Below are 22,526 nucleotides of genomic sequence, written 5' to 3' on the forward strand. Positions count from 1 at the left end.
TTGGTTTAAAAGGCTTTTATTAAAGTGAAAAATATTTACAGCAATTCAGCAGTCAGCAGTAATATGACTGAAAATAAGTGGTGAAGTATTTTAAAGAAACAGTAAAGCGTGGACACGAAGTGTAAGGGAGAAAGAAAATATTACAGCCCATGAAGTGAGTGAAGACAGCACTCATCTTTAATCCACAGGCATCGGCAGATCTGAGTAGCTGATATCTTTAGGACTGTGCTGCGTGATCCCAGGTTGTTGGTCTCCATTCAGATCAACATACTTTACTGAACCCTGCGGACACGTAACATAAAGTCAGCAAACTCAAATTTAAAACAAGATCATAACCAAAATAAGCTATAAACAAGGATTAAATCTGTTACTTTTTACTGGTGAATAAAACACAAGCATAAAATCTTAAACAATCAGACCAAACAGCATCTTTAAAGAAGAATACACATACACTGTTTATTATTTCCACTTCCTCCATTTTGCTGCCTTCAATGCCATGTAGGGGCAGGCAGGAGGGTCACCAGCAGCAGTGATTAATGCACACAGTGAGGCTGTATGTTGGTTGAGATGGGCTTGGCACTAATTTGACTGGAGCAGAAATGCTGATCTGAACAACTGATAGGAAAGGAAGCCTCGGCCCCAAATGCCTTTGTTCATCTCTGGAAACTTTGACAACAGTTTCCCTTTATGGCTGCAGAGAGTCAAAGCAACCAGGAGGGGGCTGAATACAAAAACTGAAAAGGAAGGTTTTAGGAAGGATATGCAGTTCATATGCAGCAAACAACTGAGAAATCCATCCTTCAAGGGTTTGGCATAATAGTCCTTGAAGGCGCAAAATATTTAAAACAATGTCCTAAAATGATCTATCTTAATCTTGAATTTCTATGTAAAATCTTGATAAATGTAGCTAAAAATGTAATCTAACTAACTATTGGAATAAATGTTGAGTTACACATTTCATTTAGTTAATTATTTAACTAAATATTTTACTTAAGTATATTATTAGTTTATTGTTTAATTTAGCTAAATGTGGAAAAATTGATTTTGAAAAATCAACTTCTTTATACGTTACGGTGGGTGTTTGCTGTTTTTTCCGTTACATGTTTCCCTTCTGGAAACCTGAGAAACAATATCTTCTTAAATGACTAAACATAAATATTTTTATACATTTTAGGATGGATCGAGACTTGTTTGCATTTTTCTGTACAGAACAAAACAAAATTGGCGAAAAACTTTTTAGCATGTAATTCTGCCTTTTAGGGCAAAACTTGTAGATGTCATCCAATGACTCAGATGTTACGTTGTTAAGGAAGAACACCCAGTTACTCACGTAGTCATGATGGTCAGCAGCACCTGCAGGAAAAAGCATCACCCGTTAAACATATAAAGTCCTGCTCACTCACTGCCTGACCTCAGTGCAGCTCATTAGTCATTTTTAGCAGTGATTCGTTAGAAACCCCTCTGCAGGGGCCTCTGCCCCAAAAACCCAGGCTAATATCTCTAATCTGACTCTGTATTTACATTATGTCTGATACACACTTGCATAAAACACTCACGGTTCCTTTGTACAGGAAACATTAGGTCTCTGATGGACTACATGATAGACATGTCCAGCTTCTGTCTGCTTGTATAATAACAGGAAGTTCCTGACTGCAGTAACAGGATGAAACTGCTCCTGTGTGCTGCAGTGCAAATTCACCTCGCTGACTCCACGCCTTGTTAAGTAAGATCTAAAGAGGCTCAAGTGGTGAAGCCATAAATATTGTTATTGTATATTCTTTTCCCATTTTAGAGCCAGAAATCAAGCTTTAAGGGGATGCAATAACAAGGTTCATATGGCTGCAAAGAGTTACAGCGCTTATCAGAAGTTTACAGGTTTGATTATCAAATGACATTTGGGGGTCTAATTATGCATTTGAACAGTTTTTTCTCAGATTGGAAAGAGAAGGCAAGGAACAACTACAGTGAATTAAAAAAAAGAAGAAGTTTCAATTTATTATAGATTTTCTGTAAACCTTGCCAGATAAAAACTATCCAAATAAAAAAAGAAAACACAGAGGCGGATGAACAAAAGTCACTCAAAATTCAAACCAGAATAATTTAACACAGTTAGTGGGGGTGAACTCACCATGTGGAGAGTTTTGGAGCTCGCTGTAAACGGTGTCTGTGCCTTTTCTAAGAGGGTCTGTTCATGGAAGAGACAAAAAACAGGCAGTCTAAGCATCAAAGGAAAAACTTGAGTAGATACTGTCTGTTTGAAATATCATAAACAACGTCCTAAAAATAGGAGGGAGTTGCCAGTGTAACGACCATCTTCACCCCGATGGGATCCAGAGCACAAGACCATGACAGTGAAGGAACGAACTTCAAAACCTTGTTTGCAATTAGCTCAACCCTTCCTGTTTACAACTACTACCACAGTGCTGGAAATCCCATCAGCTATCCATGTCAGCACTGAGGTGTATTAATTAAGTGTAATTAGGCCCCTCCCAGGAAGTCTTGCCATGTCTTATCAGCATCTAAGGAATGTGGGGCAGTTCTACAGATTTGTCCAGGAAATGGAGAAGCTCTGAGTAACAAAAGACAGACGAGCTGAGGCTTCATGCAGAGTAGAGTTGAGGTTTTTGTGTATTACTTTTAGTAGGATCTGATGAGCGCGGATGCACCACCTCCGTGTACTCCACTTCTGGCTCGTTGGACAACGTGCTGCTATCATCATCAATTTCTGCATGAGAAAAATTCACGTCAACGCAATAACACATTTCAAAATCTCTTCATTCCCTAGCAACCCACATTCACACAAGTAGATAGACCACTATCTATTTGTCAAGCTGAGCAATTGAAATTTCTGCCACTTTAACACCCCAAAGACAATGACTCTAAAAGGCCACAGAAACCTTTTCTGTGGACGCATTTCCAAAATTTCAAAAACAAATCTCAGCCAGTACCAGGATAAAAGGCCTTATCAGCCACATAAGATCACAAGAGACGTTAACAAAACAAATAAAGCAGTTTCTCCAGGGATGAACTACTTCCTGAAGACAATTAGGCAGAAAAAAATGAGTCAAGAGAAAACCAGTTCAAAATATGGTCTTTAAGTAAAGTAAAAACAAGAAAGGCAACAATTGAAACTATCCCAGATATGAAAACAACAAGTATCTATTTGTCAATCTGAGAATTTATATCAGTTTTCACTCAAAATGTGTAAAAAGCTTTTGTCTTGACTTCTCAATTTATTCAACTGTAAATGTAGCTGATGCAGTTAGTAACTAATGTCCTTATTGAAGGATGCTTTCTGTTATTTTCATACCTAAACTAGACAAGAAAGAAATAGAGGAAGAAAGAAATAGAGAACAGATGGAATAAAAAACACAAGTAGAGGCATCAAACAACCACTAATGTTTAATAATTGTCTCTAAATAACAATTGCTAATCACGTCTACAATTCTCTTTCAAATGAAAATAGATCTGTCTTTTGTAAGGCTGATGACTAATGACTAAATTTAAAATTCCTTAGTTCTTTTAACAAATGATTTGAAAGAAATGTATAGGCAACAGAAAAAAAACAAACCACGATGGTAATGGTGCTATGGAGTTTTGTCTCACCTGCTTCAGGTTTCCTGCTGCTCCATACGCTCTCTGGAGTTCTGTCCACTCTCACTGTTAAACACAGAGCAAACAGATTAAGTTCAGACAAAACTATAATTTACAATTTAAATTGCAAGGGGAAAAATTATATCAGAAGCAATTTCTGGAAACTTTCCCAGCATGCAATAAAAAAAACAGAAAAGAAAATCCATTAAACAAATTGTTCAATCTTTCAAACACAAATAATGAAAGCAGATGGTCTCAGTTCGGAACGGTACACATCAGCACCGCAAAGTTCCCTTGGCTCCTCTGGCGCCTACTCAGCCTGAGCTGCACTCTGCACTCCCCATGGAGATTCTTTGGAGCTTCCATCCATTCCATCCTTCATTTATAGAGATTGTGAGGAGCCGAGAGGCTGCTAGCTGCCAAGCTAGGATAACTTAACCTGGATATTCTTGATATTAACTTGTAATGCAGAGTTGGACCTTGTGGGTAAAATGAGACCTAGTATAAATTAATTGTGAGTTGAAAAGACAAACTCTTTAGGTTTTTTTTCCTTCTACATGGTGCTAATGAAAGATGATGGGGTCAGCATGAGGTGACAAATTTTGGGATGTCATCTTTTTTTAATCTACAGGTTTCAGCATGAGGTTTAATCAAGTCAGGTTAATCACTGCTTAATATTTTCTCATGTTGGATTCAATGCAGCCCTCCAGGGTTGGATTCCCAACCCTGAGAACTCTGTTGAAAGTCTTCCCCCCTCCGTCCATTTTCTGTCTGGTGACTGTCAACTACTAATCGTTCCAGGAATCCTTCATCATCTGTAGTCATGCTAATGAGCCTGATCATTCAAGGAAGCCTCTGCTATCAGGAAGAAGCTGCAGTGTAGCAAAATGCAAGGGGAGAGGGAAGGTGTTAGGTGAGCAGCGCATGCATGATGGACAGCACTAAGACCCTCCTCCTGGCTCTGATTGGTTGTTTCCAGTTAGCACTAGGAGAAGGCAGATATTTTCTTTTTCTCAGATAATCTGATAATCTTTCAGCAATTATGTAAAAAAATATATTTTTATAAAACTTACATACTGCAGGTTCAAGTTCCAATATGAGCATCAACTAGAGCACAAAGCAAAATCTATAAACTGAGATAAATTCAACTGGACAATATGATTTGACAAATGGTTCACAAATGCACTCCTGAAATAATTTTCACAAATTCCCATAAACACACTAACATTTTTTCCATGCTATGAGATGTGTCTTTTAAATGTATTCTTAATCTGGCGTTTATTATGTTCTTTACTAAAAGCAAGGAAAAACGTTCTGTGGCACTCCATGTCACTATGACCTCTCAGTTACTGTAACAAAAAAAACGCAGGTTTCACATCCTTAATTTGTGAACAGAGAAATCCTCAGCTGAGTTGTTCACAATAGTCGGTTAATTTAAGAGCGACTGCGCCGCAGATTCTGGCAAAAACAACTTCCCCAGTTGGTAATGTAATCTCACACGCGGCTCAATCGAGGCTTATGTGAATAATTTCCTGTCCCTGCTGAGTGCATTCAAACTCGCCTGGCCTGGAACAAAACAAGCCCAACCCGCCAAAATACCACCAGTGTGATCAGCACAGCAGAGTTCTTCATGCCAGCATAGGAAGCAAATCAGAGACTCCATTGTTCCACCATTTCAAGGAAGTCTCTGCAGAGCATTTAGCTTTCAGGAAACAAACTGACTTCATGGTATGCAGTTGTTCTTGCCTCAGGACTTTGACATAACCAAGCCTGCAAGGTCAAATGTGAGATATGTCACAGTTCAGTCAGAGGTTTATATAAACACATCATTGGCATGAATGTCATAATTGCAGGTTTCCAATGATGCATTTGAACAAGTGTTTGTTCAGGGTCGCCTAACAGATTTAATTATTTTATGACAGAACAACAATTAGGTGCATACTTTTGAATTCACGGTGGAAACACCCTCAATCAAAATATTAATGCTGCTCATGTTTTTTAATTAAGCTGAGGCTGAGAGCATTTTACAAGCTAAATGTGAGCCTGTTTTATATATCCCAACAGCACTTTGATATATGCTCGAGATAATTGTCCTGTTTGATCACCCAAAATGGTCCTGCTTTCATCCATCAAGCTGACGATGTGAGGTAAAGTTGAAGCGATCAACTTTTCTCTTCGTTATTCTACCCAGTTTGTTAAAGCACCTGTACCACTGCCAGAAAAACAAACCCAAATCATGACACAACCACTGCCACGCTTGACATCAGGCACAGAGTTGTTTGGTTTGAAAACTTTACTTTGACTGCCCCAAACAAAATTCTTCTCATTGTAACCAAACAGCATCATTTTTCTTGTCCAATTAAAAAAAAAAAAATTTTTCTGGAAGCGCTCTGGCTTGTCCATGTGATTAGCTACAAAGGTGTAGAAGTCAAGTCTGCTCTCTTGATATCACTCTGTAGGCCAGGTTGAAATTTAGACTCACTCAGGTTGTCCAACTGGTCAATGAGCCAAATCACCTAATCAAAAATATTCTTGGAAGATTTACATGAAATCTACTGAATGGCAATCCTGAAGAAATTACAAAATCTCTGTTAAAATGTGATCATATCCACCCTGAAAACCAACAAATTCCATAAACCTGTCAACGTCAAGGATAGTGGTCAAGATAATTAAACCAGGAACTGGAAGGTTAACAAAACAAAATCATGTGGAGCTCCATAAGGGACATCTAAATGAATGTTGTTTGGTTTTTATGTAACACATATCCCAGCCTGTTTCTGTAATGTACAGAAAAAACTTCCAATTTTATATTTTATGATTACTCCACCCTGTATGACTCATTTGCATCAACAGTAGCCCCAGAACCTAAATTACAATTATGTCCATGATTAGTGTATGTAAACTTCTGACTGCAAGTGTTTAATAATATATTTCAATAATTCAGGTGTCGTTCAAAAGCAGGAGAAATGAATGAATGGTTGAGACACACCTCTAAATAAAATAAACACCTTTATTCTACAGAACTGCTCTCCATCATCAGTCCAGTAATCAACCAAAATTATATACACACATTTCCTGTAATAATATATACAGATCAGTGTTATCAGGTTTACTTCATGTAGATTAGTTGAACAGATGAAATAAAAAATGGGCAGCAAGTCACACAGAAAAACGACACAAAGGCCAAAAAATGATTGTTAGGACAATGACTGAAAGAGGAGAGGAGAGGGAGCAGTGGGCCCTAGTTTATTTCTTTTTCTTAAAAAAAAAAAAAAAAAACCAAAACAGGGCCCGCCATTTTGCAGGGAAAAAATATTGTCCACTTCCTCCAAAATGTCATAAATATCAGGAAAGTATTTCTGTCTCCTGTATTTGTCTCTTAAGTCTTTCAGAGTTTGATTTTCTTTAAAGAAAGAGCATTCTGCCTCTACACTGTTGCTGGGATACTGTAGCTGCTCCTGTTGCTGATGTCTGCAGGAAGCGATGCAACACTACCTCGCGTCCCATTGGTCACTCTCCCCTCCTTGTCATCACAGAACGACGCTGCGTCTGGAACAAGAGGATAATGGCTGCTCTAAGCAGGTTGCAGAAAATGAGAGAAAAGTACCTTCCCTTGTGGATACACTGAAAACAAACTGTGTCTCATTGCTCCTGCTGCTGTGACTCATGCTCAAGCATACATGACATGCAAAGGAAGAAAAAAAAAAAAACGAGGACAAGGCAATTTATCACACATTTAAGGACAGAATTTATTAGACACCCCCGCTTTTTCTAACATCTGATTTTTTATTTTGGATGTTTACATTATACTGAAAAAACACATGGGCCAAAAATATTATTCCCCTGTTCCAGTTAGTTATCTGTATTTATTTGTTATTGGATAAAAAACCAGAAGTAATTTGTTGTAGTTTTCAACGATCTGACAAGTTCCCTGAGGAATTAGATCTCATTCTCCTCTCTGATCTGGAACAGAGCCTTGGCTTCAGTTAACTCCACAGATTTTCTACGCTGGCTGCAGATCAGTCAGAAGTGTTTGGTGAATGCAGCTCTTCACCAGGAGCGATGTATGTTTTACTGCTGACTACTTCAGGGTTTTTTGTTCTTTTCAAAATCTTCACCTATGGTTCTTTCTTCTGACTTCCTTCAAGCAAGAAGAGATTTCAAAGTGCAGCTGTGCTAAAGCTTCGCCACAGCATGATACTCCCTCTAACATGTTTCACCTTGGGGAGAGTATTCTGTAGGTTAAAGGTCACTCCTTCCTTTCTACAAATATAAGCTATGTCTTTAAGGTCAAAGGGATTTAAATTCAGTCTAGTTTTTGACTTGGCAACTTTTCTGTGGTCAAGAACTCTTTTAGTAGCTTTGTTTGTCCTTCTGCATTTGCTCAATGCCGCGGCTCGTTCAGCAACCAGCAGCCAGTATGTTCATCTCTGAATCTGAATCCAATTTAAATAGATTTTTTTTTTGTTTTTGATATGATGCATTCCTAAATGAGAGCTGAAATCCTTAATGAAGGGTTAAAGGTAAGAGGATAAAACTTGGTTCAAACCACTAGCGTGCATTAAAGCTGCCTTAATAAAAAGGTCAGTTTTTAGAAGGCTAATAATGTTGATCCCTGCATTTTCCCTAAAATGACTTGGTTGCTGTATGCAAATACAAATAAATAATAATGCTATCCAAAGAAAACTGATCCTTGCTCTGTTGAAAGCAGCTAGGAACATTTTGTGAAACATTAAATCACATAGGGGGTTAGTAATAATTTTGTCCTCAATGATAAACATGCTGAGCATGCACAAAACACAAGAAATCTGCCACTCAAAGGAAGCACAGGCAACAACAAGGTCACCCTGATCTGACCTCTGCATGCAGACCAGAACCTGGATTATTGCTGTGAGTCAAGATGTTACAACACAGTCTGATGAGTGTTTAGGGTGGGATAATGGCTGTTAGGCAATAAATACTGACGGGGCCTGTAAATGACACACAGGAGGACGGTAAAAACCAAGCTACCTGTGGCTGCATTATAAACCTCTGTGTCGTGGGTTAGAGTCACTGTTAAAGAGTCATCTGATTTAGGGCTCGCAGGCTTTCTGAGAAATGGTGAAAATAAAGTCAGCTGCAGGCAAACGTGACGTCAAGAAAAACACTTCAGATAAATGGTAAAGAAACTAGACAAGGTGTTTTGCATGTTGTAGACATTGTAATCGCGTAATTGTGGTTTCCGCCCATATTTCTCTCTTATCCATAAGTCTTGGAACAAAAATGCATCAGTATAAATCTACCTTTACTCTAAATTGACTCCAGAAAAAGGTTCCAATAAGAAAAACATAACTGTGACAAATAAGAAACAACTTGACAAGAAAGTACTTGAAACAGGAACTGACTCAAGTAAAAACAAAAATCAGCATACCGTGTTCACGATATGCAAACTGATTCAGTGAGGTAGTCAACCACAGAACAACTGTAGAACGTTGTTTTCTTTGGTTAATATTTATTCAGCAATGGTCTGATAGCTTTAATTCATGTATAATAATAAAATGAAAAAAACCCCAATGTTTACTAATTAAAGCAAAAGTCTCATCATTCAGTAAATACATCCCAAAACCCATAAAACTCATTTGAGATTTTAAGATAGACATCTTGAACAAAGACAAGAAGCAGCTGCTTCTAAATATTTTATATATTATTATTATTATTATTATTATTATTATTACAACAGAATTAACAAGATGCAATTCTTGAAAATGTTGGTTCTATGCAAATCTAAGTGATTATTTATCTAATTATTTCACGGTTTCTGTTCTGTGGTTTATCATGAAACAATTCATCTTTCGGCCGTTAACAAAAGTGGCTATATTTAAAAGGTAAATAAATAATAAATAATGTATAATACCCTGCATGACAACAATAGTAAATATAAGTGAAACAATTATTTATTTCACTAGGATTGTATTTATTGAATCTTAAATCCACGTGACCCTTTTGGCTCCATATAAATATGCACTACCGGAACAAGGAATATAATGTTGAAAGAAAAATTATGTTTCTGTCTACAAACATGCAAAACACACCAAATACTTCCTATAATCTGCTGCATCCAAACTCTGCCGCATCGTCTGAACCACCTGATAAGTCTGAACACCCTTCACCAGTTCCTAAAACATCCAGCACATTCAGGAGAAGCGAAAAGTCAAAGCCAACTCACACTGACAATTCAGCAGCTCTTTCTCTTTTTCCTACAATAAAAAACGATAAGTCAGAAGAGATGGGGCGGGGGAGGCAGCAGGAGGAGGGAGGCTGGTTTTTATTTAAAGATGTAAGAGGCCTGAGTTTCTGGAGGACTGTAGATGTCTCTACCTCTCCTGGATCTTGTGAACAGAATAAAGCCCACCATCACGAGTGAGGAAACCACCAGTATTATGGTCCCAGGAATCAGTAATTTCTTCCACATTGCCATGCCGACTGCAAAGAGAGACACAAAGTACAAAAAGAAACATGAGATAATAAATAAGGCTATTAAGAAAAATAAAAAATTAAATAATTATTATGTTTTTGCTAGTTTTAGAGAAAAAAATTACTACCGACAGGCTAGGAAGTTTGTGATCCTTTTATTAAATTTACATACAATACAGACCAAAAGTTTATCTACATGTTTATCAGCGGATTTTGGTGGATAGAAACAAATAGATATATAAAGCGCAAATGACATGAGTTAAAGTTTCCAAAATTGACAAATGACAGAAATAGACGGAGGTGTCAGTCAGGAGAGAGCTAAATGTTACTTGAAGAGCATTGCAGCAAAAATAAGAGTTTTAAGGAGAGGAAAAACAAAAAGTATCAGAAAGAAAAGACTTGAAAAACTATTGATAATTTTTATTTCAGCAAGCTCTGTAGAAAGATAATTTTTTTTTGTTTTATTTTAATTTTTTATTTCTACTCCGCTCCGCCCCCGGTGGTGTGATTCACCACCAGATCTTTCACAAAGCAACTGCGCTTCAGTTTGTGAGATTGAAGAGGAACGTAAATGTTTTATGGACTGGTAGATTTGCAAAATAGATTTGTAAAAATTTCATTCTGAAATAAAATCAAGAACTCACCGAAATGGGTCCTGACTTAATATGACAAAGGCTAAAAACATAAAGTAACACATCAGCCACTGACTTTTATCAGTCTGGAAATGAAAGCCATCTCTGGCTTTGGGAGTCAAGTGAACAACAGTGAGAACATTTATCCACAAAGGGAGAAAACATGAAACACTCGCCAACCAAAATTACTCCAAGAAAGCATCAATTACTAATCCTGGGCTCCACAAAATAGATCTGAAGCACTGCAGGCCAAACTTACTTCAGGTCAGTGTTCATAATTCAACTAGAAGAAAGACAAACTGTGCAAAAAGGTCATCAACAGGAGAGTTTCAAGGCCAAAAACACTGCTGACCAAAAAGAACACAAAGCCCTTCTCACATTTGCCAGAAAAGCATCCCAAAAACCTCTGGGGAAATATTCCGTGGAGTTATGAGAAAAATGGGGAACATTTGGGCAAATATGTTTTATGTTACATCTAGTATAAAACGAATGCAGCATTTCTGAAAAACAACATCATACACACAGTGAAACATGCTGGCAGTGCTATGTTCTGGGTCTGCTTTGCTATTTCAAAGTCTGGACAACTCCCAGTTCTGTTCTAGAAAATGCTGACGGAGAATTGCTGCTATCAGATTCTAGAGAATGCATTGATTTATTAGACTTATCCTGAAATATCAAAATTTAAGCGATTTTTTGAAAACTCAGAGAGACACATGAACTAGGCTTGTCACGATTACAAATTTTGCTGGACGATAATTTGTCCCAGAAGTTATTGCAATAAACGATAACATTGTCACTTTGAGACCATTTTCAGGTAAAGGAATCATAATGCAACAACACATTAAGAGATCAATAAACTTTAAATTCTAACCAACATTTAACACTGAAACTGGAAGACATTTTAAATATATAAAATAAATAAACTAAACAACAAATAAAATGAATTATGAAGTCTCTGTAAACAAAATAATCCTTCAGAAATGGGCTAGTTGAAACCAATGCACCAAAATGAAAAGAGAGCAAGAAAAGAGAAAGAAGATAAATAATGGAAATAGAAATTATTGAGCTTTTCTTTTTTATTTTACATGTGACTAATTAATTTACTGCTTATTGTGACAGGCCTAACATAAACACTGGATGATGATTACATTTCTATAATAATAAAAAAACATAGAACAATTTTTGTGCTCATTAAAAGGTAGAACATACTAACAGATCAGACCAAATATCTAATTGAGCGCCTAGTTTTCTTTTATAGCATTTAGAGGATAGAATGAGGAAAGCCAAGGTGGTTTACAGAAATCAGACTCACCTACTAAGTTGATTTTATTACTTTCAACAGAGTTGGCTCGGTTCTCAGCCTGGCAGTAGTAATTGTCGGTGTGTTCCTTATTCACAACGAATTCGTAGTTTGTGGTGTTAATATTTGTGGTTGTGGTCTTCAGTGGATTTAGACCATCACTGTCCCGGAGCCACCTTACTGTTACAGGTGGTGTGCCCAAGAAGGAACAAATGAGGATGACCGTATGTCCTTCGGAAATGTCATCGACGTCAGGAACGACCATCAGATATGCTTCAGTCATTGGCTCTAGAAAACAAATATATGTGTTGTGTTATAATCAGGATGTCGATGTCATTTATTGGAAACACACAAAGTTGTCAAAAATGTTAAAAACACATTTTCTGCCATCAGGGGAAAAAAATCACAGATTACACCAGGAAACACAAGCCAGTGATGTGGGGCAAAAACCTATTGATCTGATGAGAACTGAAGCACTTCTATCCTTGAGAATATTCTTCAAAGTAGGCTGGTTTTCATACAAAACAATATTAACCAAATAAATGTGTTATTCTTTAATTCAGATTTCGATATTTACCAATGACAGCTGTTTGGAGTTTATCACTTAGCTCAGGCGCTCTGTCCCCATTACTTGCTGTGCAAAGGTAGTGGTTTAGTCTTCCAGGTTCATTGATGACGATTGTAAAGTTAGCAGCTTTATTGAACTCATGAACAATGGCAATTTGGTTTTGTTTGTTAGCCTTCAACAGGGTGTATGTAATGGGTGGGGTGCCTGTGTCTGACAGACAGAAGATTTCAACTTTCCTCCCGAGGATTGCACTGCCAGAGACCCAGATCTTTGGAGTCGAGACAGGAACTGAAAAGGAGAGAGGTAGGAAAATAAAAAGGGGAGCAAAATGTATCAGCGACAGAAAAACAATTCAAAACGTTTAGTTTAGAAAACACAAATACAAGGAAGAAGCAAAATGTAACTGATGGCTCTCTTTATGCAGAACAGAAACATTAAAGATCACTTTACAATAGTTGAAATTATTAGTAATTATATTAGCAACATAATTATATCAACCTTTACTAATTTTGTATTTCACATGATTTCTAAATATTGCACAGACCTGTGAGGAAATATTAAACACCGCGCACTAACACCAAAGGTGCATCAAAAGTAGCAGAAACAACAACCAATGTAGTTTTTAACCGAGGTTAATGAGTAAATCTATTCAGAAAAGTCAAGAAATGACATTAGCAAAGCTTTCAAACTCAAGGTATTTGAAGAAGCTGCAAATAAACATGAATGGAGATGAAATATTGACATGGTAAAGGTTGATATAAATTTATGCAACCAGTTCATGTAAAGTGATTTATCACAGAAACAGTATATTTGAATCATATATTGCTATTATATTCTGTTTCAATTCTTAGGTTTTAATTAAGAATGACCCAGCACTCATCACATCATAAAATAATCGCAAGCTGAACCTAAAAATGAACAAACCCAAACACCACAGCTTCCACCACATGATTATTTATAAAGAATATAGATGAAGACCAAATATGGTATGTAACATCAACAAATAAATGTGAAGCTGCTGTTGTTTTCATCAGAGGTGTGCTCACCTTTAGGATGAATTGTCAGCACATTGCTCTTCTTCTTGATGCCCTTTGCAGCAGCTGTACATGTATAGTTGAAATCAATTGTCTTGGCTTTACCAACGAATACTCCATTCCCTTTTTGAACCATATGGTAGTCAAAAGGTTCAAGACTGTAAATGAGGAATTCTCCTTCAAGTCTATCATAAGACAGTTTCTCACTTCTGCATGTTAGACTAATTTCATCTTCTTGGAAGACTTCGAGAGCAGACATCTTGAGAGTGGGCACGGAGAACAGCTCTGTGGATAGATTGAGAACAAACAATTTATCACACAGTCACTGAAACCAGTGTAATATGTGGAAGGGTCTCAGAGAAGTGAAATAATCTCAGTCAGAATATGATAAATGAGCAAGAAGTCAGAAAGGATTTCAAGCAGTAACATCATTCATTCTGTGTCTGCTCACCGCTCACTGAAACTGTCTTGTTGACGACTTTTACTACATCTCTCAGATACAGCCGGCATTTAATGGTAAGCATTGGGGTTCTTGCATGTGCAGTCCAGCTAACATGGATAGATGTTTTTCCACTCTTGAGTAGTTCGGTGTCCTGACTCAGCAAGAGCTCTCCAGCTTGGTAGTCCTTCGTAACATTACTAACCGAGCAAGTGATGTTGACAGTGTCACCTTCGTAGACATTATCCTGAGGGGAAATCTTCAGGACTGGTTCGATGGAAAGTTCTGTGGAGGAAAACCCATGAATCATGAGGTGTGATGAGGCTTGGAAGAATGGTCCAATGAACAAATCTAATGTACCTTCAACGGTAAGAGTGACTGTGTTGCTTGTTTGGGACTTGAATGAGTTTGGCATGATGAAGACCAAGTAGGAGCAGTGAATAATGTGGTTCCCAACGCCTTTAGGGACAAACGTGAGTTCGTTGGAGGTCACCCTGGCATTTTCGACTTCCTTGGAGTTATCATAGAAGCTGAACAAAAGGGAACCCGTCTCTCCTGGTGCTAAACATGTGGCTGTTACTGATTCCCCCTCAGTGATATTAGCTTTGTTGAAGCGGAGAATGGGCGTTGACATGCCTGGAAACCGGTGAACATAGAAGAACATGAGTGAGCAAACCAAAGACTGAAACAGAACCTTTCCTCCAAGTGTTAAATAACTTCAAATCAAACCACAGATAGCTTTTTCTTCAGTGCACAGTGCGGGAAATAAATATTGAATGTTTTTCTCAGTGACCATATTTATAAAGGGGCAACTGACATGAAATTTACATCATATCCGTAACATCCTGTGTAATCCAAACATGCTAAGAATTCAAAATAAATTATACCCTGATTAAAGATAGTTGGAATGAAGTGGAATAACAAGTAATAAAGCATCTGTATATGAACAGATGATGAGAAATGCTGCAAAACACACAGAAAACCAAGAAAAGAGCAAATGTGTCTCAGCATTTGGGAAAATGTCCTGCTCCTTATCAGAGCTAATTATTATCAACTGGTTTAGTCCTAATTCATGGGAAATGAAAAGCAATCTCATCATCAAAGTATTGCTCAAATCTTATTATTGTGAGCAATAATACTAATAATATAATAGTCATATTTCATGTCAATATGACTATTATAGTTTCAATTACTGAGAAAAACTGATTTCTCCCTTTTCACCAATGCATTTATTGTCATAATGTTTTAGTTTCTCAACTACAGAGATCATCTGTTAAACATCCTCAGATGAAAACAGACTCACCTTCCACTGTGAGTGTTGCAGCTTCACTGGCCTTCTCCTCTCCCATGATGCTTATCTTGCACTTGTACTTGCCATTGTTGGAGACTCTGGCCTGAGGCAGGTGGTAGAGCAAATCCTCAGAGGAGCTGGTTGTCTTGTTGTAGATTACACTGTCACCTTTGTATATGGTGTACACACGATTCAGTGCCTCCGTCCCGAAGGCGAGAACCTCGGCCTTGCATCTCAAAGCCACGTTGGTGTCTCTATACACAGCAGCACTGGGCTCGATGGACAGGTCCACTTTTGTTATTTTTAAAGCTGGGGTGTGACATAGGCAATAATGATCAGAATTTAATTGACAATAATAATAGCTTTTAAGAAGTCTAATTAAAAGTGGGAAGCTCACACTGATAACACTGATTTTGAGGAATTAAATGGTTTCCAGGAGGCATAGGGGTGTATCGCAGACATGGCAATGTTTAATGTTTTACGCCGATTTGTCTAAATTGCGTCCCGTTTCTGCCGAGGTTCCCAGGGGGTTAATCCAATGAATGAGCTGATCATTTCAGGGAAATGGTCAGAAACGGACAGGGGAACATTTGTATCACTGACAGGGAGTTGGAGAGGGTCAGCAACTCTTTTTGGGAGTCAACATCACGGCAAGACAGAAAACATTTCTGCTGAGAGGTTTATACACCTTCTTCATCAGCACAAATCACATTGATTATGAGCTTTTATGGAAACAAAAGAGCAAAAGAACTGTGTTTTTTTTAGAGTGGAGTACGACATCAACAACTGAAACAACTCAAGTAATCACAATAAATTAGAATATGGGTTCCGATGAAGCTCGTTTGACAGACTTTTTGAAGATTATCGTTATGCAGGTTTTCCTTATATTTTTCATAAGACAGACATTTCTGATTTAATAATCTAATCTTAAATGTCAGCAAAACATTTTTATTCATTGTAAGCAATGAATCATCATTCTTTACATAAATGAAAGTTTGAAAACAGTCTGTATAAATAACCTACATGATGTATTTAACTTGTCAGTTGAGTTACTGAAAGACATTAACTTTTCATTAATATTCTAGTTTATTGACATGATGGTACATATGGAGCCACTAATAAACGGTTAGATTACTCTAAGTCAGTTTCCAGGAAACCACATGACCTTTGTGGCCATAAATATGGATATCTGGATATTGGATCACTTTGTTGTGAGAGTTTATTTGATCAATTCACAAACAGCTCAATCTTTGTCTCTTCTGACCATGAAACCTTTTTCTCTGAAGGCACTTGGCTTGTCCATTTGGGCCACTGCAAATTTCAATCAGGTCTGATGGTGTCAGTTTTATTGATATGGTTTGGTTCATGGCTAGCACTACCTCAGTCCATGACAATTTAAATGTTACTTCAGCGTCGACAGTAGCACTAAAGTGTTCCAGCAGTTTCCAGGTGACGCCTGGTTAGAGCGTCATTGGTTCCGGAAATCCAATGTATTTTTAGCTGATGAGGACATTTTGGGTGAAATGGAAAAAAGAGGATAATCAAGCATACAGTAATAACACCAAGTATACTTCAACATTGAATTTCGAATGAATAGAAAACAACAAGAAAAGGGAAAGAGGCTTAAAACTGTGTTTGTACCGGAAAACCAACCACTTTAAATAAACTACATACTCTGCAGGAACAGAGAAAATTCACAATAATCAGAAAAAATGGTTCTGACTTTACATCTTTCCTCGAATGATTGCAGCTATCAAACTCCACGTGCAACATAAAGAGAAAATAAGCACCTAATCTTAACCCGTTTTCATTCTGGTATCAGCAACAAGCCGATCCTGACTCATCTTCAAGGGAAGAAATAAAGCATTCGGAAATGAGGATAGTTTGAGGCAGAAAGCCTCTGCATGCCGACGTCAAACTATGAGACCACTCATAAGAGGTGAGTGGCTACTGCTGTGACTCAGAGAGGGGTGGTAAACAAACCTTGAGGAGGCAGGAAAAGCACTTTGTTTAACAAACGGGTCGCTCAGGGGACTTAGCACCATTTTGGAGCGCACTGATTCTGGCCCACGCCCAGCATCATTCAGCAGGAGCTGGCAGGGCTGATGATGGGAAACAAGGCACGTGCAGGACTCAGATTTGCTTCTGGGTTTCCCAAACAGAACCTGAATGACAGACCAGCTTAAACTATACAGCTCTGGAAAAAATCGAGAGGCCACTGCACTGAGCCCCATCGAAAACCTGCTGATCACCAAGAAGAGTTCAGAAATTGATTTCTGAACTCTTCCTGAGTTAAAACATTAGTATTGCTGTTTCTAAATGAGTATAAACTTGTGTTCTTGAAATTGCTCGAGGTCTGAAAGCACTGCATGTTTTTTTCTTATTTTGACCATTCCTGGTTTTCTACAAATAAATAAAAAATTTTTGCTTGGAATTTCAGAGACATGTTGTCAGTAGTTCATGGAATAAAAGAACAATGTTCATGTTACTCAAACATAAACCTATGAAAAGTAAAATCAGAGAGACTGATCATTAAGTAGTCTCTTAATTCTTCCCAGAGCTGTGTATAAAATTATTAGATTTTTCTTCTGGTATTAAGACTTTTTTCTACCGTGGAGTCCTTCTTTTTAAAATATTGTTCTATTTTATTATTTACTTTGCCCTAATTTATATATTACTTTTTTACTTCTTAGGTTTGTGTGACTCTGCTGCAAAATAAGTGATTTAAACTTAACCATTTAGTAAGTCAAGACATTGATTTTCTTGTGGGAATTTAGTTTCTCTGCTTTTGAAAGTATATAATTTGCATTACAAGAAAACAAGTGAGGAAATCTGGCATATGAAATAAAATCTAAATATCAGAAGGAACCGATCCAACCTTGAGCACACAGAGCAGAGTTAAAATAGAAACTTTCCTTCCATCCTGAACCTGCCGCCTTACAGATCTGTATCTGTGGCCGATATGAACAGATTCCCACCTCCCACTGCCGAGCAGCTCCAGAGGCGTGTGACAATCCTCACCAACCAGTTCCCAACTCAACTTTTCCACCACAGCAGACACCAGTGACTCTGATAACCGCCACGAGTGTTTCCACTGAACAAACAGTAGCATCTCTGCTCTTACACAACATTTTACTACCTCCAAGCTCAATACCAACACCAAAATATTTCTTTACTCAAGATAAAACAATCCCTCATGGACATATCCGTCTATTTATACAACAACTTTAGTCCAAATATGATTTATTTCAGAATATGCTTACCTGCATTCAAAGTTGTCCCTGAATGGAAGAATTGGAGAAAAGAAAGAGATCACCAGGTTAGTGAAGATCAGATCAACCATCTCCTGTTTGAGAGGGAGAGAAGTGGGTGAGAAGTCTTACAGCTGAACAGGAGCGTGGAGGTGAACAGCGGCAGGAGGCCCATCCTGTCTGAGGAACGCCGATGGCTCCCGGTGGTCGTGGCTGTAATTTAGGTGAAAGACACTGGAGCTGCCTGACGGGCGCCGCGCGTTAATGTGAGGATGGACCAGGATCTGGTGGGTGGGAGCAGAGGTGGTGCTTTACCTCACCCAGTGGCAGCGGTTATCAGCCCAAGCAGCCATCGACTTGGCTTAATTTGACAGGAAGCGAGTGTTGTTTCCTCAGGATGTTCGCGCCGCCCGACTCTTTGCTGTTGTGGAATGTGTTCCACATACAGTGTGTATGTGTGTGTGTGAGAAATGGTGATGAGAATAATGCTGGACTGCTTGGGCATGCAGTGCTCAGAACTTTCATCATGCATCCATGTGTCAGATTTCTTTTACCAACATTTACAGGTAGAACTGTGACCCAGACAGGGCCACCTGCTCCATTTTTCATTCATATAAGAAGATCCACCAGGTTAAAATGGTAAATGCTAGCTGTACTAACAAATCTGTTGCTAAAACGTACAAGAAATCTCACTTAGTCCAAAAAGTGATAAGGATCTTCACTCAACCAGCAGCCCTACCACCAGAGGTGGGCAGGCTACCCAAAAACTGTACTCAAGTAAGAATAGAAGTACTTCAGCATATTTTTAAGTTGAAGCATTTTCAAGTAAAAAGTAGCCAAGAAATCACTTCAGTACTTTGTAACATCTGATTAGATATATTAAAATGATGTCCTCAGACAAAAAAATACAAAGTTATGTGCAGATTCTGGTTCATGCGCCCCAGAAAACAGGTAAAGTGCTTCCAGTGACAATATAGTGTTTACTGTATTTTCCTGGCCTCTAAATGGCACAAAAGACTCAATAAATACAAATTAACATTGATACACCAAGTATCCTTAAATTTTAATTGAGTAAAAGTAGCAATACTTCACAGTAATATTGCTCAAGTACAAGTATGGTGTAGTATAACTGCTCAAAGATATTTCTTCCCCTCAAAAAGTTAAGTAAATGTAACTGAGTAAATATAAAAAGCTATTTTCCATCTTTGTCTACTACTTTGATAAAATAACTCTCTAAACCAAACTCGCGTTGTCAAATGTTCCTTCCCTCTAAACCTTTATGGCAACAACCTTCACCAAGAGCTGTTTATGTAACTATTGAGTAATTTTGACCAATTCCTCTTTGCAGAATAGTTTTAATTCACCTGTGTTTGAAGGCTTGTTAACATGAACAAGCCATTTTTCATACCACTGCATGTGAATCAAGGTCTAGGACTCTGGAGGACGAGTGGAGAGGCACAGAATTCAGTTTGATGGTTCTAAAGTCGCTAATTCTTGAAATAAATAAACTTTGAATTTTAATGTAATTTATTGACATGGAAACTGAACAAAATAAAGGCATGTAGTAAACGCATATTCTGAATTTACCAAAGCAATAGCAATTGTGGAGATAAGCAGGCAGCTAACACACATAGCAATTTGATATGCTATGCACCAAATACACTCAAATGTTTACACAATAACCTTTAAAGAGGTTTGTAAAGCTACTGCTAGCACATCTTGATAAGATGCTAAAGTTCCAGAGGTTTAGTCTGTTTTATAATCAAAAGCAGAGAACATCATAATCAGACATTATTCAGAATCAGACAAGGTCAGGTGTTGTATTTGGTTTATTTCACTGATTTCATCTCTCGTTTTATAAACCACAGTTAGTGAAGGCGTCTACAGTCACAGAGACAAACCTGATTGCTTTCACTTTTCTTTTCTTACTACTGTGTTAAAGTCTCTTCCCCCCCCCCCAAAGTCTAAAATCTTAAAACTCAAAGCAGGATAACTTTAGTTGAATGTGGTTCTGGTCTGTTAATGCCTGCTGAAGTGAACCAAACAGCGCTGAAGCGGTACGGTGCTATGGTGGTCCGGACCACTGGCTCCAAGTGGTGACTTTTACAGGGAAAAGCAAACTTCAGTCATGTAACGCAGGAGAGAGCGGGGTAGCATCTGACAGGGCGAGGCTGAGGCAAATAAGATGCAAAAGGAAGCACTTAAAAACATAAATTACAAGAACAGAAGCAGAAAAGTAACACTTAAAAAGAAGAAGCTAAGAAGGCAAAGCTGCGGCCCGGAGGAAGAGGCACGTTGTAGGTGATAGGGCACGCACAGAAAAAACGAACCTCAGAGCCGTACCCTAAATGCACCACAGTGACACTCATCTCAATAACACGTGACTAACCTGAGCATCCTCACTGCTCTGAGGTCAGCTGTTTGAGGTGGGTTCTTTAGATTCCTGAGTGAAATCAAGGGTGCCGACTAAAGCACAGATTGATGTGGAGATGAGCAGGCAGCTAACGCAAAACACACCACTAGCTCTCCAACACATGATCGTAGCAAAGAAAGCTGGAGCTGAAAATAATAAATTAATATAAAATCTTGCCAGAGTGGGAAGAGAATGTGGTTTTTCAATACTTATGCAAAGCTTGTTTTTAGCTCTCTTCGGATGGTATTTGTTTATGTTGATCAGCAGAGTTTAGACCGAGACAGGAAGTAAACATCTGATGTCCTTCCTGTCTCTGACGGAAGCAGAAGAACCTGCCTGATGCTCTGCTGGTGAAAACGATCAAACTAAAACTGTCTGTATTGCCGAGCTGCAGCAGGATCAGCCTTATTGCTTTGGGTTGTAACCAGGTAAGTGAGCCAATCAGCCTCCAGGTGGGTGCTGCTGTGTTCTCTGGGAAGAGTTGCAGGTTTTTACTCAATTAAAAAAAAACCCAACAAAACAGTTAAATCAGTTTTAGTGCTGCAATAAAGAGGTGGAGGATTCTGACTATGTTTGGCACACCGGGGGTCCGCTGTGATTTTGGGTTATGAGGGCCCACTGTGGGGCACATCTGTGCTATAACAACACACACACAGAAAAATAATCCCTCATAATGTCGGTCACACAACAACAAGCACAGTCCATCGCTTCTGGGTTAAAGCTGCTTCTCTTTGCAGTGAATCTGCAACACATAAACACAAGGGTCCAGCGCAGGGAGGTGTGTGTGTGTGTGTGTTTGTGTGCGAAGGGAGGGGCTCAGTCCATGCGTCCTGTTTCAGTGGGTCTGTCTCAACAGTGTGTGACCCCCACTGTGGGCTTGTGTGGGTGTCGGGTCACAGTTCATTCAGGTAGTGATGCTCGCAGTGCAGCCAGGAGGAGCTGCAGGCATCGAGGGGTAGAACTTCTTTAAAATAGAACCTCTTCTTCTTCTTCTGCTAATTATATACACACAAACTCCTCAGCACAGCCAAGTCTACAATCATTAGCCTCATAATAAGAATATGAATAAACAATCATAATAATAACAATAATTATATATATATATATATATATATGTATAGAGATGTTGTAGCATTGAGTTTTTGTCAGCAGCCATCACTTGAACATTCACGGTGGTGAATTGCATATGTACAAAAAAACCCAAACAAACAAAAAAAACAAAAGAAAACATCCTTTACATCCCAGTGCGCGAGGCTCAGGGTCAGAAGGTGGAGGTGGTGGGAGAGGAGCTGTGCTGGTGTGTTATCTGAGCCTCTTTTCTGCTGAATAGATGGACATGTAGTAGTCGTTGCTTCCCACAGCCAAGTGGGGCTGAAAGGAGACAGAAAATAAGTTCCTTATTTTCCTTCATTTTACGTGATGTGCATGAGCAAATAGCAGAAAACAGCCTCGGAAAAGATTTAGAACAGCAAAAAAACACCCAAAACATTACATTTAAATTTAATCGTATTCTAATTCATTAATTTCGTAAAGCCTGGAATATGCAGCGAG

The 22,526-nt window shown here is 38.3% G+C and overlaps 2 protein-coding genes across 15 annotated transcripts in view; both read right to left on the bottom strand.

The window, feature by feature from the left end:
* pecam1b (platelet and endothelial cell adhesion molecule 1b) lies at positions 1-18,885 on the bottom strand. 8 transcript variants are annotated; one of them, XM_032563864.1, is made up of 14 exons: positions 18,695-18,885; positions 18,575-18,592; positions 15,324-15,620; positions 14,381-14,656; positions 14,033-14,305; positions 13,594-13,866; positions 12,557-12,835; positions 11,992-12,267; positions 9,952-10,056; positions 3,607-3,660; positions 2,636-2,725; positions 2,129-2,185; positions 1,331-1,353; positions 1-282 (listed from the first exon to the last, which is right to left on the bottom strand). In XM_032563864.1, the coding sequence occupies exons 1-14, from the start codon at positions 18,735-18,737 to the stop codon at positions 178-180; spliced, it is 2,169 nt and encodes a 722-aa protein (XP_032419755.1). In that variant the 5' UTR covers positions 18,738-18,885; the 3' UTR covers positions 1-177. The 8 variants fall into 8 exon arrangements, 6 of the variants coding, with proteins under 6 accessions (XP_032419755.1, XP_032419756.1, XP_032419760.1 ...); XR_004339407.1 differs by lacking the exons at positions 1-282; positions 1,331-1,353 and adding an exon at positions 9,800-9,830 and having other exon boundaries at positions 18,695-18,883; XM_032563865.1 differs by lacking the exons at positions 1-282; positions 1,331-1,353; positions 2,129-2,185; positions 2,636-2,725; positions 3,607-3,660 and adding exons at positions 6,587-7,143; positions 8,605-8,684; positions 9,800-9,830 and having other exon boundaries at positions 18,695-18,883.
* Positions 18,886-20,373: 1,488 nt separating this feature from the next.
* The window catches only part of rptor (regulatory associated protein of MTOR, complex 1), a 147,115-nt gene continuing 144,962 nt past the window's right edge, over positions 20,374-22,526 (bottom strand). For all 7 annotated transcript variants that reach the window (XM_032562847.1, XM_032562845.1, XM_032562846.1 and 4 more), the window contains one exon: positions 20,374-22,346. In XM_032562847.1, coding sequence (XP_032418738.1) covers positions 22,278-22,346 — 69 coding nt within the window. In that variant the 3' untranslated portion in view covers positions 20,374-22,277. The remainder of the gene's footprint in view (positions 22,347-22,526) is intronic.

This window comes from Xiphophorus hellerii, chromosome 5 (assembly GCF_003331165.1).
Source record: "Xiphophorus hellerii strain 12219 chromosome 5, Xiphophorus_hellerii-4.1, whole genome shotgun sequence".
In the NCBI taxonomy this organism is placed as follows: domain Eukaryota; kingdom Metazoa; phylum Chordata; class Actinopteri; order Cyprinodontiformes; family Poeciliidae; genus Xiphophorus; species Xiphophorus hellerii.